Below are 15845 nucleotides of genomic sequence, written 5' to 3'. Positions count from 1 at the left end.
GATAAAATTCAGGCTGTTCATTTTTAATATAATCAGTATGGTGGCGTGAAGCCTGACGTATAAACGTTGCATCTGCACAAAAATTGCATTGAAATGAAATGTGCGTAGGCAATTTTCCACGGACATATCGGGATTTATAAAAAATTGCACAAATTGCATTTATAGCCTGCTAGTGCTATCTCATATCTTGTAGATTTATATATATATATATATATATATATATATATATATATATATATATATATATATATATATATATATATATATTAAATGCTCGAAGAAAATAATAATAATAATAATAATAATAATAATAATAATAATTCGTTACATTTATATAGCGCTTTTTCTGAGACCTCAAAGCGCTTTACATATGGAAGGGGGGAATCTCCTCAACCACCACCAAGAATGAAAATAATTTTCTTCGAAAAGAATCACGTAGATGGGAATATACATCTATTTAAATTATGCAATTATGCAGATGACGTTATGCAGCGTTTTAAGCTCCATATATGGTCATTTCGGGGAGGAGATGCACGTACGCACAATCTACCGCTGACTGGATTTTATAAAGGGAATTTTGCGCAGGTTCTGTGTCGTACACTACGCATGGTTATAGAATATTTCTGAAAACTTTTGTGCGTATGTAAACTTTAGGATGAAATATAGGTAAAGTTTTACACATGAGCCCCCCAGGTCATTGGGACTGTAAATAGTTTAATAAATATGAAAATGTTGCCAGCTGTGGTCTATCGCGGCATTTACAGTGAATAATACACACACTGGTACATAGTCATACACACACAAGCACATTTTTTAAAAGCAGTTTATTTCTATGTACAGTCCTTTTGTTGCCAAGTTGACAACAGTCATCAGCAAAATAAAACTGAGCAATACATAAGGTGCAAAACAAACAATTCTTCAGTCTTTACTCCAACCCTCAAAGCAAAATGACATTTAAAGCAAAACTGTTCACATTCCACATTCCTTTATTTCTCCAAAGTGAGGCTGAAAGCGGACTCAACCTAAAGGTTTTATTTTAGTTTCACTGTGTCAAATCAGAAAATCACTCTGACCAAAGAATAAGCAGTTGTGCAGAAAGATTGAAGCATCCCATCTACTTTGAACTGGAGACAAAGATAACTTCTAAAGAGATGTCTCTACATACCAAGGTTTCATCCAGATCTGACTTTTACAAAATGACTGGATAAAGAAAAGCTATGGGCCCCCCCAAGTAGAAAAAGTACAATTATATTTACACAGGACCCTGCGTGTAGCGTAGCTTGAAAATATGTAGCCTCAAATCAAAAGCTGAACTTTACTGCACAATAAACAAAGAGTTATAAATGTGCCTTGAACATTAATATCTAAATTAAGCACCAAGACTCCATGATCTGGCTGAATTAGGAGTGTACGGTTTAAGCACTGCTTAAAAGCACCATTTTCAGTATGTCAGATGACTGGACTTTTGAGTGGTCAAAACAAAGCAGGATGCTTTATCCTGAACTCTTCATTCTTTTGTTCAACCAAACATTTGGTTTTTGGAAGCAAATAAGATTACTTTCAAACTCTTACACCTGCACATGCACAAATAACAACTGAATGAAACTTCACACTGTATGCACGCTTCTTTGTGCTGGCATACAGTGCATGTTTAACTGTCAGTGTATGACGCATTGCAGTTTCAGTGCAGTGGATGCAGTGTGTTCGGTGGAGGGGAAGTGCTGTACTTTCAGACCCAGTTTCCAGAGCAGTCGGCCAACGGAGGACCACACCCTGGCCTGAGCTGCCCTGTTCCCCATGGGCTGCTGTTACCATAGCCAAAAGTTTGGCCTGACCACTGGATTGAAAATAATGGGCCAGACACAGAGGAGGAGGAGACGACGCTGGTAAAATACTTTCATACAGATTACACTATTTCTGAAAAGAACAAGCTTTGAGTGATCACGTTCTGTAATTTACATTTATCTTAAGACATAGCTGCTCTCTACAACTAGTGTGAAGCCATTACTAAACATCAACAGACAAACACAGAAAAGCTTATATTTACTTAAACATTTACAAATAAATACTTGGAGATTTTGTCTTCCATTAATGGCTTCTTGTTGAAGAAATAAACAGACTTATAGACTTTTAAGTGATTACCAACTGAGACCAGTGAGTTTTGCGCGCATGATATTTAGATTGTAAATTATGGACCATAACATCATAATCTGACATGTTCTGTGTTCATGTCATGATAACAAAGAAATCTCTTCTGCTGCAAGGTTGCATTTATTTGATCCAAAACACAGTAAAAACAGTAATATTATGAAATGTTATTACAATGTAGAATAACTGTTTTCTATTTTAATATATTTTAAAATGACGTTTATTCCTGTGGTTGCAAAGATGAATTTTCAGCATCGTTACTCCAGTCTTCGGTGTCACATGATCCTTCAGAAATGATTCTAATATACTGATTTGGTGCTAAATAAACATTTCTTATTATAATCAATGTTGATTATTGTGGAAACTGTTAACTTTTTTTTGGGATCGTTTTGTAACATTCTAAATGTCTTAACTGTCACTTTCGATCAATTGAATGCATCCTTGCTGAATAAAAGTATTAATTTCTTAAAAATAAAAACAAATATTACTGACCCCAAGCTTTTGAACGGTAGTGTTTTTGTATTGTTATAGTTTACTACTGAAATTTGGTATTGTGGCTTTGCTTTTGGCCCCTCATTTGTAAGTCGCTTTGAATAAACCCGATACATGTAAATGTAAATGAATAGCTCTAGTCAGACCATAGTCCAATGATAGTGCTATAATGATAAAACGGCACCGGACTCAGTCAAAGTCTTCCAAAATTCATTCTGGAAAATAGTGTCTATGGTTCAGTCAATTCAGTTTCAACATCACTCATATATGGACAAAATTAAATAAATAGATATAACGAAAGTGAAAAGTTGGAGGAAAAGAACTTATGTGCCAGATTTCATCTCCCATTCCTGCAAAAAAAAAAGAAAAAAGAATACAGATTGAGTTCATAGGGGAAAAAATATGCAAAAGCTAAAGTAAATGCAATTGGAGGCTCTTGCTTTTATTACATAAGTGTTATGTAGTTACTGACCTTGGCTTTCCTGAGGACGTGTCCTCGCACAGGTGAGGCTTTCTGTTGTGTCTGGCGGCGCAGCAGAGACGCGCTGTTGACTGGCAGAGAGCAGGTCTCAGTGTCACTGGTGTCACAGCTGGAGATGGGCGAGTTGTCCACCGTTCGCCTCATTAACACTGGAGACTAAAGACAGACGAGGCATTTTGATACTTGCTTTTCTTAATCACCAAGAACTGAGCATGACACAAACCTACAGTTAGTATTACATCATGTCTATATTGGAGAAATTGTTGCTGTTTTTCCAGACCTGTGGGCTGGAGCTGCCCGTTTTGGGTTCAATGGTCAGGCCCAGGGTGACGCCACCATTCAGGGCTTTCTTCAGACTCTCCTTCACCTCCGTCAGTTCCAGCTCCAGACTGACTCGTTCATCCTCTTTCAGTTTGCATTCATCCTCCACTTTCTTAAGTCTCTCTGTCAAAGATGCCTGAGAACGCTTGCCTGGGTGGAATAAACAGAGGGTGAGGTTATAACTGTCATTTAAGAGACAATTTGCACTACTGCTGCTGAATTTAAAGTCACATGGCAAAACATGTTATACAGATTTGTGTGCCAAATCAAATGTGGTACGACTTCTGAGGAGAGTCATACAGGGAAAAAAAAACAAAGAGAAAATCACGTCACACCTGAAAAACCTTCATGACTGTATGTCAAGGGCAGCAAGTCTCTAAAAAATATCAGAGTATTGTATCTTTTTATGACAAGGCAAGTTTAGTTCAGGTTGTAAATGGTTGTGTGGTATAACACTCAAAAAACTGAATGAATACACTTTCACATTAAAAAATCAATCAAAAAAATTAAATAATGGTTAAATGTGTACACTCAGGTATTTAAGGTATAATGTAAATATGTTTTTACTTTTGCACATGAATGTTTTACTAAATCCATAAGAAACCAACATAAATACAAAGAGTACATTCTAAGTACACTACAGTTTAAAAGTTTGGGGTCGTTTATTATAATTATCAATGTTGAAAATAGCTTAATATTTTTGTGGAAACTGTGATGCATTTATTTTCAGGATTTTTTTTATGAATAGAAAATTCAAAAGTCAAATCACCTTTATTTACATAGCGCTTTATACAATACAGATCATTTCAAAGCAGCTTTACAGTAATAACAGGAAAACCATGCATTTCGGCTGTTGTTCAGTCAGTTTAGTGTTGATTCAGTTTCGTTGTAAACTGAATCTATAATCTATGTGCAATCTATCATTTCATCTATAAAGCAGTTCTGTAAAAAATTATGTCATCAGTGACATACATTTGAAATAAAAATCTTTTGTAACATTATAAATGTCTTTACTGTCACTTTTGATCCTTTGAGCCTTCTTAAAGAAAATCATATTGACCCCAAACTTTTGCACGGTAGTGTATAAGGAAACTATGTTTTACTTACTTTCACTTGATGGTTAAATCACAATTTTAGAGTATAAAAGAAATGAAAATGTTATAAAAGTTTTTTTTTTTTTTTTACATATGAAATAACATGAATACAAAGAGCTAATTTCTACAAACTTTTTTAAAATAGACTTTTATAGTCCTTTTCATAACATTGACACTGACACAGATTCAATCAAACTCAAATGCCATATCCTCACCTGTGTTGTTCTCTATAGCAGTGCGGAGGTCCTTCCTCTCTTTTTTCAGCTGGGTCAGGCGGTTTCGAATCTCCTGCTTCCTCTTCATCAGCTCATCCTCTTTCGTTTGGAGTTTCTTGGCATCTGCCTCCACTCTGTTTTTCCCGTACTTATACTGATCCACACCTGTGAAGGTTAATGAAGCATTATAATTCAAGTAAACCATTAGAAAATCTCTCCATTTTAAACGTTTGGATTCAGACTTTTTTATGCCATTAAAGGCCACAAACGCAGATTAAAAGGCAGGCAGAATGTACAGTGTACCAAATTCAAATATTTGCGAGTCCACGTAAATGGCCACTGGATAGTTACGATGTCTGTGACTGACTGACTGCCTGTCTGAAATGGAATTTGGGGTGATTGAGTTTACAAAAGCGCATGTCAATAGATCCACTGCTGTCTAACAGCACTGCAATTTCCACATACCGGCATTCTCCACAAATCTGTGTGGCTTCTTTTTCCTTGAAAGAAATTAGTGGTGTAATAGCTAGGATAATGGATGCAGACTTAATGTCTGCTTAGTTTTGTTTCAGCGAATGTCCACTTATAAAAAAGGAAGAGCTCATTTTGAGATTATCTATCAGATGTGCTCTCGTATGTTAAAATCTCTTACTAGAGTTGTTGCGTTTCACTGGCAGAGTGCTGCTCATTCCATTGGCCTTTTTGGGTTGGTTCTTGTCCAACTTCTGCTTTGCAGCGAACCCATTGGTGATCAGGCCTTTCTTTCCTTTCAGCTGATTGGAAGAAAGAAACGTACGTGAGCTTTTGAACACAAAAAAAGGTCCAATTGATACGTGGGCTACTAACAAACTGATATATAAGAACTTTGGTTTCGCTGTCAACACCTGTTACATTTTAAGTGTGTGATTTGTGATTTAGTTCTAAGATTACTACTTCATACAGATACTTTCACAATCTATTGAACCACACATGTTGCTAGAGGGGACATTTTATTTTAGTTATCCTATAAGCTAGCAGGAACCCTTTTTTCTATCCCCGTCCTATCAAATTCAAGGCCATGGCCACACAGACATGGGTATTATATAGATCAAAAGCAGTCATTTCTGGAGCTGGGTGGTCCATAATGCATGCACAATGCAGCATAGCATACACTGTGTTTATTTCCATTCTATGTTTGGTAATGATATTAACTTAAAATAGGAATGAGATAAAGATATCCACTGTTTAATGCTTGTGTGCTTGTTGAAGGGGCAACTGAATGAGAATTTGACTTGCCCAACTGGACCTAGAAGCCTGATTAAAACATCAATAACAAAAAATAACTAGGAAAGCACCAAATACATGAGAATGATTCTGATTTTACTGGTGGTAACAAGGTTGAAGCCAGTTGAGGCTTGCACTTGCTTCATTCTTGAATGAATCAGTTGTTTAAACAAATTGTTTAAATGGATGAATGAAGGATTCATTAAGACAGTAACTTGCCACTAACTATTTGCGGTTTAGATTTATATTTAAAAGAATAATTGCATTTTTTCCAACATTAAAAAATATTTAAAACATTAATTTCATAGCATTATTTATGCACTTTTAAATTTGCAGTGTAAATGTATTCATGAGCTTAAACAGTCTCTTTAAATAAATCTAAATGCTTCAGATGCAGCTTGTTTCCTCTGCAGTGTCAAGATGAATTTTGTTGATACAGAATTTCATTTGATTGGTAATAGCCCTTTAGTGTCTTATTATTCTTAATTAATTTCTTGATAAAATTTAAGAATTTGACATGAAAGATAAAGCAAACATTTAATAAGAAAATCATCAGAAGCACATCATCTATCATAAAAGTAATCCATACGGCTACAGGGTGTTAATAAAGGCCTTCTGAAGTGAAGTGAACTCGGAACTCGACTCGCGTACGGAGGCCAGTGATTCTAGTTTATAAAGTCATAAATATGGATATTTTTCTTACAAAAACGTTTCACCATTTCACTTCAGATGGCCTTTATTAACACACTGGAGGTGTACGGATTACTTTTATGATGGATGGATGCACTTTTTTGGGGGCTTCAAAATCTCAGTTACTATTCACTCCCATTATAAAGCTTGGAAGCTTTATTTTAACTATGATTGTGTTTGGCTGAAAGAAGAAAGTCATGTACACCTAGGATGGCTTGAGGTTAAGTAAATTATGGGAATCTCAAGCACTGACTGTGTTAGCCTGGGTTAGTCACCTGGTTAGTTTTAGTATTAGCAGCTGAAGGAGAGGAGGAAGAGGACAGAGATTTGGTGGAGAGCGGTGTGTTGTAATGCCCTGTGGAAGATGACGGGCGGATGGATTTGGGAGAGTAGCGTGCTGCTAGTTTGGGGGAGGGCATGTTTTCATAAAGATCTGTATTCTCATAATTAGACTCTTCTTTCCAACGACGGTCCCCTGAAGCTGGGGTGGAGTAGTGCGCATCTGGTACCTTCCGTATCGCAAGCGTGCAAGCAAGAGAAAAGTGATTAGAAGAGAAAGAGAAGAGAGAAGTTAGGGAGGATCAGGAACGGAGAGGAGTTAGGCAGGATCAGAAATGAAGGCGAGAATTTAATGGATTTAAAGGTTGTGAAGTTGCATACCGATCCATTGATGCAGGGCACATCATCATAATGCAGAGCGACCCCTGAGGGGCAGGCGTAACCATTGACCGGGTTGTCCAGGTATGGGTTTGGAGAAACTGCACGCTTGCTGGTGAAACTGAGAACACATATATACGTTCATTACTACCTGTACATATACAAATGTCACAGAGAACTCCAACTCTAACTTTAAACAGTACCGTTAGGGAAGATACTTCAAAACTGTAGCTTGAAAAGCTACAAGCCACTCATGAGTCAAGTACTTCAAACTATAGTCAAGCTACTATTAAAAAAAAAGAAGAAAAAAAGAACCAGTAGCTATTAAGAGGGGAAATATATTTTAAAAAATGTACATCACCGTTTAAAAGTTTGGTCTGTAAGAATTTAAGTTTTTGGAAAGGCTGCATTTACTTGATCAAAAATGCAGTAGGAACAGTAATATTGTAAAATATTATTACAATTTAAAATAACTTTATATATTTTAAAATGTAGTTTATTCCTGTGATGGCAATTTTTAGCAGGCATTACTGCTCAAGAAACATCTCTTATTATTATCAGTGTTAAAATAGGAATGAGATAAAGATATCCACGGTTTAAGATACTGCAGGGCTCGATATTTACACTTTGTTGAAGGGGCAAGTGAATGAGAATATCACTTGCCCAGCAGTTGTACTGCTTTTTAATATTTTTCTGGAAACTGTGATACATTTTTCAGGATTCTTTAATGAATAGAAAGAAAAGAACAGCACAGCATTTAGAGAAAACTTTTGTTACATTATAAAAGTCTTTACTGTCCCTTTTAATCAATTTAATGCGTCTTAGTTGAGAAAAGTATTAATTTCTTGTAAAAAAAAAAAAACTTTTAAATGGTAGTGTACAAATATGTAACATATTTGATATATATATATATATATATATATATGTTACATATTTGTATATATACAGTATATATAGATTTATACAGTAGTCAACATTTGAAGTGGATCGAACTGTTGACTACTGTATATATAATGACATATAAATTAATGACAAAAATATTTCTCTAGGAAGAGAACAAACATATTTCAACTAAAGGGATAGTTCGGCCAAAAATGATATTAAACCCATGATTTACTCACCCTCAAGCCGTTCGAGATGCATATGTCAAACATTTTTCAGACGAACACATTTTCAGTTATTTTAGAAAATGTCTTAGATCTTTCAGTGGTTATAATGTCAAGCTATGGGGTCCACCTCCTTCAAGTCCCAAAAATGTACATGCATCCTTCACAAAAGTAATCCATCCGGCTCCAGGGGGATAAAGGAAGGCCTTCTGAGGGTAATCCGTGCGGTTTTGTTGTAAAAATATACATATTTAAAACTTTCTAAATGAAAATAACTTTCTTCCGGCAACGGTCGACGCCCGTTCACGGGAGTATGACGTAGGACGTAGCGTAGGAAGCGTCGTGACGTAGAATGAAGTATAGCTAAATCAAACGCTACATCCTACGCCGGCATCTATCTCCCGTGAACGCGCGTCGACCGTTGCCGGAAGAAAGTTATTTTCATTTTGAAAGTTTTAAATATGTATATTTTTACGACAAAACCGCACGGATTACCCTCAGAAGGCCTTCGTTTATCCCCCTGGAGCCGGATGGATTACTTTTGTGAAGGATGCATGCACATTTTTGGGACTTGAAGGAGGTGGACCCCATAACTTGACATTATAACCACTGAAAGATCTAAGACATTTTCTAAAATAACTGAAAATGTGTTTGTCTGAAAAATGATTGACATATGCATCTCGAACGGCTTGAGGGTGAGTAAATCATGGGTTTAATATCATTTTTGGCCGAACTATCCCTTTAACAAACTCTCTCCAAATGAACAAGTTGAATCAAATAAATCAGACTTTCTAAAGCTATATTGTACGATAAGAGTTTAAGAGAGCATGTTTACAATCTCAGCTCACTTGGCTGTAAAGCTATGTCTGCAATACATGTACACTACATTTACATTTATTAATTTAGAAGACGCTTTTATCCAAAGCAACTTACAAATGAGAACAATAGAAGCAGTAAAACTAACAATAGGACAACAATATGCAAGTGCTATGACCCTTCCCAGTTTAATCTAATGCAGTACATGTACTTTAAAAAAAAAATTTTTTATAAAGATAATAGGTATAGAATAGAAGAAAAAGTGTTAGTATTTATGGTACAAGTGTTGCCGAAAAAGATGCGTCTTCAGCCGTTCCTTGAAAATGGCCACGGACTCAGCAGCTCTGGTTGAGTTGGGAAGGTCATTCCACCAGCATGGAACAGACCAGAAAAAGGTCAGAGAAAGAGATGTTGTGCCTCTTTGAGATGGCACCACAAGACGGCGTTCACTTGCAGAGCAATACAATGTGACATGAAAAACAATACTGCTACACCGCCAGAGGTGTAAAGTCCAGGTTCAGAAAGTAAAAGTCCTCCTCAGTGTTTTGTTCCAATCACCTGGATTTGCTAATTAGCACAGTTTTTCAGCCAGGAGATAGAACTAATTAGTGAAATCAGCTGGCTGAGTTCATGGGTGGAATAAACATATGGCAGGACTTTTACTTTCTGACCCCTGGACTTTACACCTATGTCACCGCTACATGTTGAAAAAAGTAGGTTAGGAAAAAGTTACTAGCATGCTAATAAAAATATTTTTAGCACCACTGGCTTCTCACCAAAATGACTGCTTGGCCAGTTGAATGACATTCGCAGTGGTCTCTACGTCAATGTAATCGTAGTGCAGTGCAGCAGGATCTGTAGTGGAGCCCGTTTCGGCCAACAAGACCCCCAACCACCTTCCCATACTCTCAGAGGATGAGGCCTGATGGGGAAAAGAGTGAGGGAAGACGCAATTAATGAGTGTCAGTGGAATATGAGACAAATAAAGCTCTAATCTATGCAATCTCTGCAAATCCACTCTACACATGATACACCACTGACATCATTACGAGAGCCAGCCAAGCTAACCATCCATCTAATCCCTGCCCTGAGGTCCTGTCTCAGACACATTAATTGTCCCGCAAGAGCTGAAGGACTTGGCCTGTACCTCCAGAACAGCCACCTCCTGTCCGTTGCGCAGCAGACGGAAGGCGAAGGGATGTTTGGAGTCCAGCCCTGGAATGACCTCACACCCCCGCAGAGGCAGAGAGGCCATGTGTGTCTTCAGATCTGCCCGGTCTTTGTGCAGCAACAGCTGGTTGTCTTTTAGCTGGCACCAGCGCTCTCTCCAGCGGTTATTGGACAGCACGTTCAGATAGCCTGTTAATGAAGAATTGGGCCGAGAGATTTAAATGACAGCCAAGAGACACACAAGCAGTATGGAAAGTTGTTGATGACGGGGTGGGGAGGGGGAAATCGATATTTAAAAAATTGCAGGATTTTTCATATTAATATTTTTAGGGAAAAGGGATAATAAATTCAACCAAATCTGAAATTAGTTCAACCAAATATCAGAACAAACTATGAATATACACTTCTATTTAAAATTAAATATTACCTAGATTTTTTTTATTTTTTTTTACATCCATTAAAAACATCTAAACACAACCTACATATCCCAGAATAAATTTTAACAGAAAAGAAAGCATAGGCTACTGCATGCCTGATGTGATTTGGCAGGGCAAAAAGCGTGCAAAGAGCGCTCCCTTTATAATCACAAAAAAGCTGTCACTCATTTTAGTTGATCTCACAAAGTTCCGTTATAATCACTGAAGCTGTCTACACTGCACAATGAATCTTTATTTACATCGTGTCTACACTTCGTTTGTTATAATGAGAGGATTCGCAAGTGTGCAGAACTCTCCACTGAACAAAAACTCTGCCGTTTTGAGCGGTGAGTGGATTGTAACATAAACACCTCTGATTGGCCATTGCGTTCAAGAAATCAACAGGTATGTTTGGGATTAGCTACAATGCTCAACGCTTCAAAAACACGTTGTAAATAGAAACCTTTGGCGCTCTCCAGGGCGCAAATACAGATACGCACTGGATCGTTTGCCAAATATGTTTCAACACTATTTTATTATTACGGAGAAACCTGATCCTAGACCAGCAGTTGTGGGCAGCTTTTTCTTCTAAAAGCAATCAGAAGCAACAGGCATGGGAAGACTAACAGTGCGTGTCCACTGGCAAGGAACAAGTGGAGCAGAGCAAGCATTTCAATTAAATGTTGAAATTCAGCTTCACACTCGCGCAGTGAACTGACAGTGGACCAGAAAAAGCATTGAGAGCAGCCGAGAGTGTCAAAAGGTTGGGCAATTCTTGATTTTATGCAAATATCAACTGAAGAATGCAGGGCGGCAGCCAATCGCTGTGAGGTTCAGTTAGAAACATTTGTCTTGAACTTTCAAAAATATGCAGATTGTGCCGGAGTTTATGCTGGATTAAGTGCGTAAATGAATTGTTTTCAAATAAATGCTGTTCTTTTTTAACTTTCTATTCATCAAAGAATCCTGGAGGACTGAAGTAATAGCTAATGAAAATTCAGCTTTGCCATCACAAGAATAAATAATATATTAAAATATATTAAAATGAAAACAGTTATTATAAATTGTAATAATCTTTTGCAATATTACTGAATTTATTTTTTATCTAATAAATGCAGCCTTTGTGAGCATAAGAGTCTCATTTCAAAAACATGAAAAAATGCTACCAACCTACAAACTTCTGAATAGTAGTGTATATCAAAATGGTATTGCAACCGCTCACCACATGTTGGGACATCCTCCTCCGCTGATGAGGTCTGTTCATCTGTAGATGGTTTCTTCTTGCCCAGGCTTATGATTTTAGTGATTTTCTTTCCAGTCACACGTCCCACAGTGCCTTTCTGATCTGATTTAGAGTTCTTCTTGCCTTTGGCTGCAAAAAAAGGCAAATTAGTGTCAGAGATTGAAATATATGTATGGGATTTTATAATGTAATATATTATACAGATATGCTAGATATCTAGAAACCCATTGGTGTTGCAACTATAACAAGAGATTGGTTTGGAAAACATTTTGTTTGTGAGAAGGATTTGGTGGGAAAAAGACTGAATTATGTAAAATGACAAATGGCAATCTGGTCACTTTAAAATGTTAGTAATTTAGGCCAGAGAGAAAGGGGTTGAACTGACAATGACTGGACACATGTCTACAGACTAATCTAAATCCTAAACAATGCGTGAAACCGATTCCATTCTTCTCCAAGCTTTTTTCTGAGGAGTGTGGTCTGTGGTTATTGTAAGAAAGAAAAAAAATCTAGAAAAACAACCTTGAGCACTGAGAGTGAAAACACACTTAACATGTGTAAGACGTGTACAGCACAGCAAATTACAGGCTTTTCTCATTCTCCAGAAGATCTTTACAAGAAAATCAGCAAACAAGGACATAGAACATATATAAAGAGACAGTGAAACTTTTGCTCTTCAAAAGGTCTGATTTGTTCCAAACTCCACTGCAGAAGATTGCATCTTAGTTGGCGGCTCCTTTAATTAATGCTCAGCACATCTGAACCCAGAGTCCTCTAAAGTTTCTCTGTCTCTGTGCCGCAGCCTCGGGCATGAGGCAAAACCCAGAGCCACAGATGCAAAAACCATTGGCCCTTAAAGGACCTATACATAGTTCTTCATTTTATCATGAGGGAAAATTCTAATATGATTTCATAGCGTCTCAGCAATTACGACAGCTAGAACCAGCTAGAATCTGCCTGGCTCTTTAACATTTTCTTCCATCTTTCATCAAAGAGGTGCAGCAGTTGGCTGCTGGTGTAATTTGAGAATATCTTAGGTGCTTTCAAACAGAGACAGAAAAGATCAGATAGAGCTGGTTTGTGTTTCTGCTGCCAAAAAATGCTACCCTACATTTTTTTGTTGTAAAAAAGATTTAACTTAATTTATGTACCTGTGATCCTTTAGATAACCCCACTCACACTTTTACAGGAATTATTATAGGAGTTACTTTATCTGTAGGTTTATCAGAGGTCAGCTGCCATAACTCATGTGAAAACAGCACAGCAGTTACTGCGGCTTGTGGCTGTGATGCTGAACTATCAATCATATGGGTTTGCAGATGCAAAAGTCTTGGAATCCTCTCAAATTAGGCAATTCCTCACCAACAAGTCTGAGGCAAGGCAGTCTCAAATTGAAAAAAATTAAATAAATAAAGACCTGAAACAGATGTCCTGAAAAGTTCAATCCCAGATCGAGACTGCATGGTGTTTACTAGATAAATAATCCTATTAGATTATTTAAGAAGGGTCTCCTTGCCTTGATTTTGGCATTGCTCAAACAATAGTCAAGTCAAATAAACATCCACTTTGTAGGATTATATTTATTAGTGTTTTTTTTCTTTAAAGTACCGTTGCTATGTTGGTTTTTTTCTTAACCACAAAATGTCAAACTTAAGAGTTCACTTCGTGAATCAAAACACTAATGAATACAGTTTTATTGATGTTCTTTTAAAATGTTGTAATGACAAATTATTGACAAATCAATGCTGAAAATGTTTAATTATTATTTCATTATTTTATTATTATTATTATTATTATTATTATTATTTTCAGTACATCATGATTGTTTGATTGAGTTGATAGAGAAAATAGATCAGGTAGAAATAGCTCCAAACCACTTTTTAAAGTGTATGACACAAGATACTCTCCCTTTATATAGAGAAACTCCAATGATATGGCCCTAACAAAAGGACTTAACATGAAGACTCACCTAGATCTTTGCCATCTGAGATGCCATTTTCATGGCAGGGCTCTCCATCTGAACTGGGTCGATCGCAGGACAGCTTCTGCAAAACAAGAGTAAAGTTAAGGATACACTCGCAGTTACAGAGAAAGCACACACTTTATCAGGAGAATGGATACCGAACAGCACAAACAACAGAGCATTCCATTTTAAATCCAATGATAATTTGTTTATAGACATACACATTGAATACATACAAACAGAGTGTATGGAATTCTAAAGCCCATACAATTAAACCTCTAGAGTCTACCCAAACACAACTCAAAGAGCATCTGTTTAGCATTAAGTGTGAATAATTAGACTGGGCTCATGCATGCTGTGCCAGTTTAAGAGGTTTGACATTAAACCCCCTTAGATCTGTCTTAAAAACAAGACACACTCACATAAACAAGTGCAACATGCACACGCTGCACAAATAATGTCACAGCATACTGCATACTAAAGAATGTGTTCTTAAAAAATGATAAGATCACATTTCCTCCCACACCTATTTAACCTTGCCAGCAGCACACATCCGTGGCAAGATGGAATTAGGTACGCATATGAAGCTTTTATAGCCCTCCATTCCCTGGCAGCAGAGCCACTGTGCAGGAAAACAGAGAAGAGGCGCCTGTGCTGGGTACTGAGGTGTGGTGAGGCTGGCAAGCATGCAAACCAACACACAGTCTCACATACCTGCATGTGGGTAGGCCTGCATGTACGCTACAGGCATAGTAAATCCACAAACACACAAATGTAGTTTACATAAATATAATTATGAATCCAAACCTTTTCCAATTCTGCTTTGTGAACAGGGGAACCAGAGCCAGCACCGTCACAGTCCACCACTCCATTTCCATTGGAGCAGACTTCTTTCATCACCTTAAAGAGACCACAGAACAAAAAGTTAAAGTGCAAAACAACAGGCAGAAATGTAATATTCCTCAATTCTCCATATCTGAATGACTGAGGATGCTCGTTATATAGTAAATAAAGAAATACACTGTGCAGAAATCTTCTCATGTGATCACTTTCTCAAAGAAAATCATATTAAAAACAATCACACACATCAAACAATAAATGATATTTTTATGTTTAACAGGGTTCCCACACTTTTTTACCAATTAATTTTCTGAGATAAAGATACAAATTAAAAAAAAATATATTTTTTAAAGATTGCACTCACAAATATCAATTTAGCTGATATATTCTATATTAATAGTTACAACTTAAAAACTATAGAAAACAAATTACATTAACTAGAGAAATTTCCCAAGAATTATTGAAAAAATAAAATGTTTTTATTTTTTATTTTTATATATATATATATATATATTTAATTTATTATTAATTATAAGAAGAAGAAAAGTATTTAAAAAATAAATTAAACTAGAGCAGTTTTTACAACTTTTACAAGACATCAGATTTTATTATTATTTTTCATGATTTTTCCAGGCCTTGAAAATTGCAAATTTCCCATGGGAACCTTGGAGTAGTCTATCAAAAACGTTCTTTGCTCCCAGTCAAACAGATGCCACAAACTCTCCACCACCTCCACGTTCTGCCATGCACATGCACTCAAATGGATTCTGCGCGTCACATGCAGTTGGAAGAGCAGCTGGAAGGCTGTTACATGCGTCATTGCTCTCGTGGCTGTCTATGCGCTGTGCAGTGGCTCTGTGTGAATGAGATATCCAGAGATCTCCAGACTGCACAGACTCTTCGCCGCCACATAAGAGCGTGACCTCACAT

At 36.8% G+C, this 15845-nt stretch overlaps 2 protein-coding genes across 5 annotated transcripts in view; one reads left to right on the top strand and one right to left on the bottom strand.

The window, feature by feature from the left end:
• mkxa (mohawk homeobox a) overlaps positions 1-15845 on the top strand; it is an 80890-nt gene that overhangs the window by 58854 nt on the left and 6191 nt on the right. The window lies entirely within an intron of this gene.
• afap1 (actin filament associated protein 1) overlaps positions 2529-15845 on the bottom strand; it is a 55800-nt gene continuing 42483 nt past the window's right edge. For 2 of the 4 annotated variants that reach the window (XM_084434716.1, XM_084434715.1), the window contains exons 7-18: positions 14883-14975; positions 14082-14157; positions 12092-12241; positions 10431-10642; positions 10060-10205; positions 7365-7482; positions 6980-7213; positions 5404-5524; positions 4752-4916; positions 3402-3592; positions 3113-3277; positions 2529-2990 (exon numbers count right to left, since the gene is read on the bottom strand). In XM_084434716.1, the coding sequence (XP_084290842.1) occupies positions 2964-2990; positions 3113-3277; positions 3402-3592; positions 4752-4916; positions 5404-5524; positions 6980-7213; positions 7365-7482; positions 10060-10205; positions 10431-10642; positions 12092-12241; positions 14082-14157; positions 14883-14975 (1698 nt within the window). In that variant the 3' untranslated portion in view covers positions 2529-2963. The remainder of the gene's footprint in view (positions 2991-3112; positions 3278-3401; positions 3593-4751; positions 4917-5403; positions 5525-6979; positions 7214-7364; positions 7483-10059; positions 10206-10430; positions 10643-12091; positions 12242-14081; positions 14158-14882; positions 14976-15845) is intronic. The other 2 variants (XM_084434718.1, XM_084434717.1) reach the window with 1 other exon arrangement.

This window comes from Rutilus rutilus (genome assembly GCF_951802725.1).
Source record: "Rutilus rutilus genome assembly, chromosome: 16".
Lineage (NCBI taxonomy): Eukaryota > Metazoa > Chordata > Actinopteri > Cypriniformes > Leuciscidae > Rutilus > Rutilus rutilus.
This window is presented reverse-complemented; position numbering and strand designations above follow the sequence as displayed.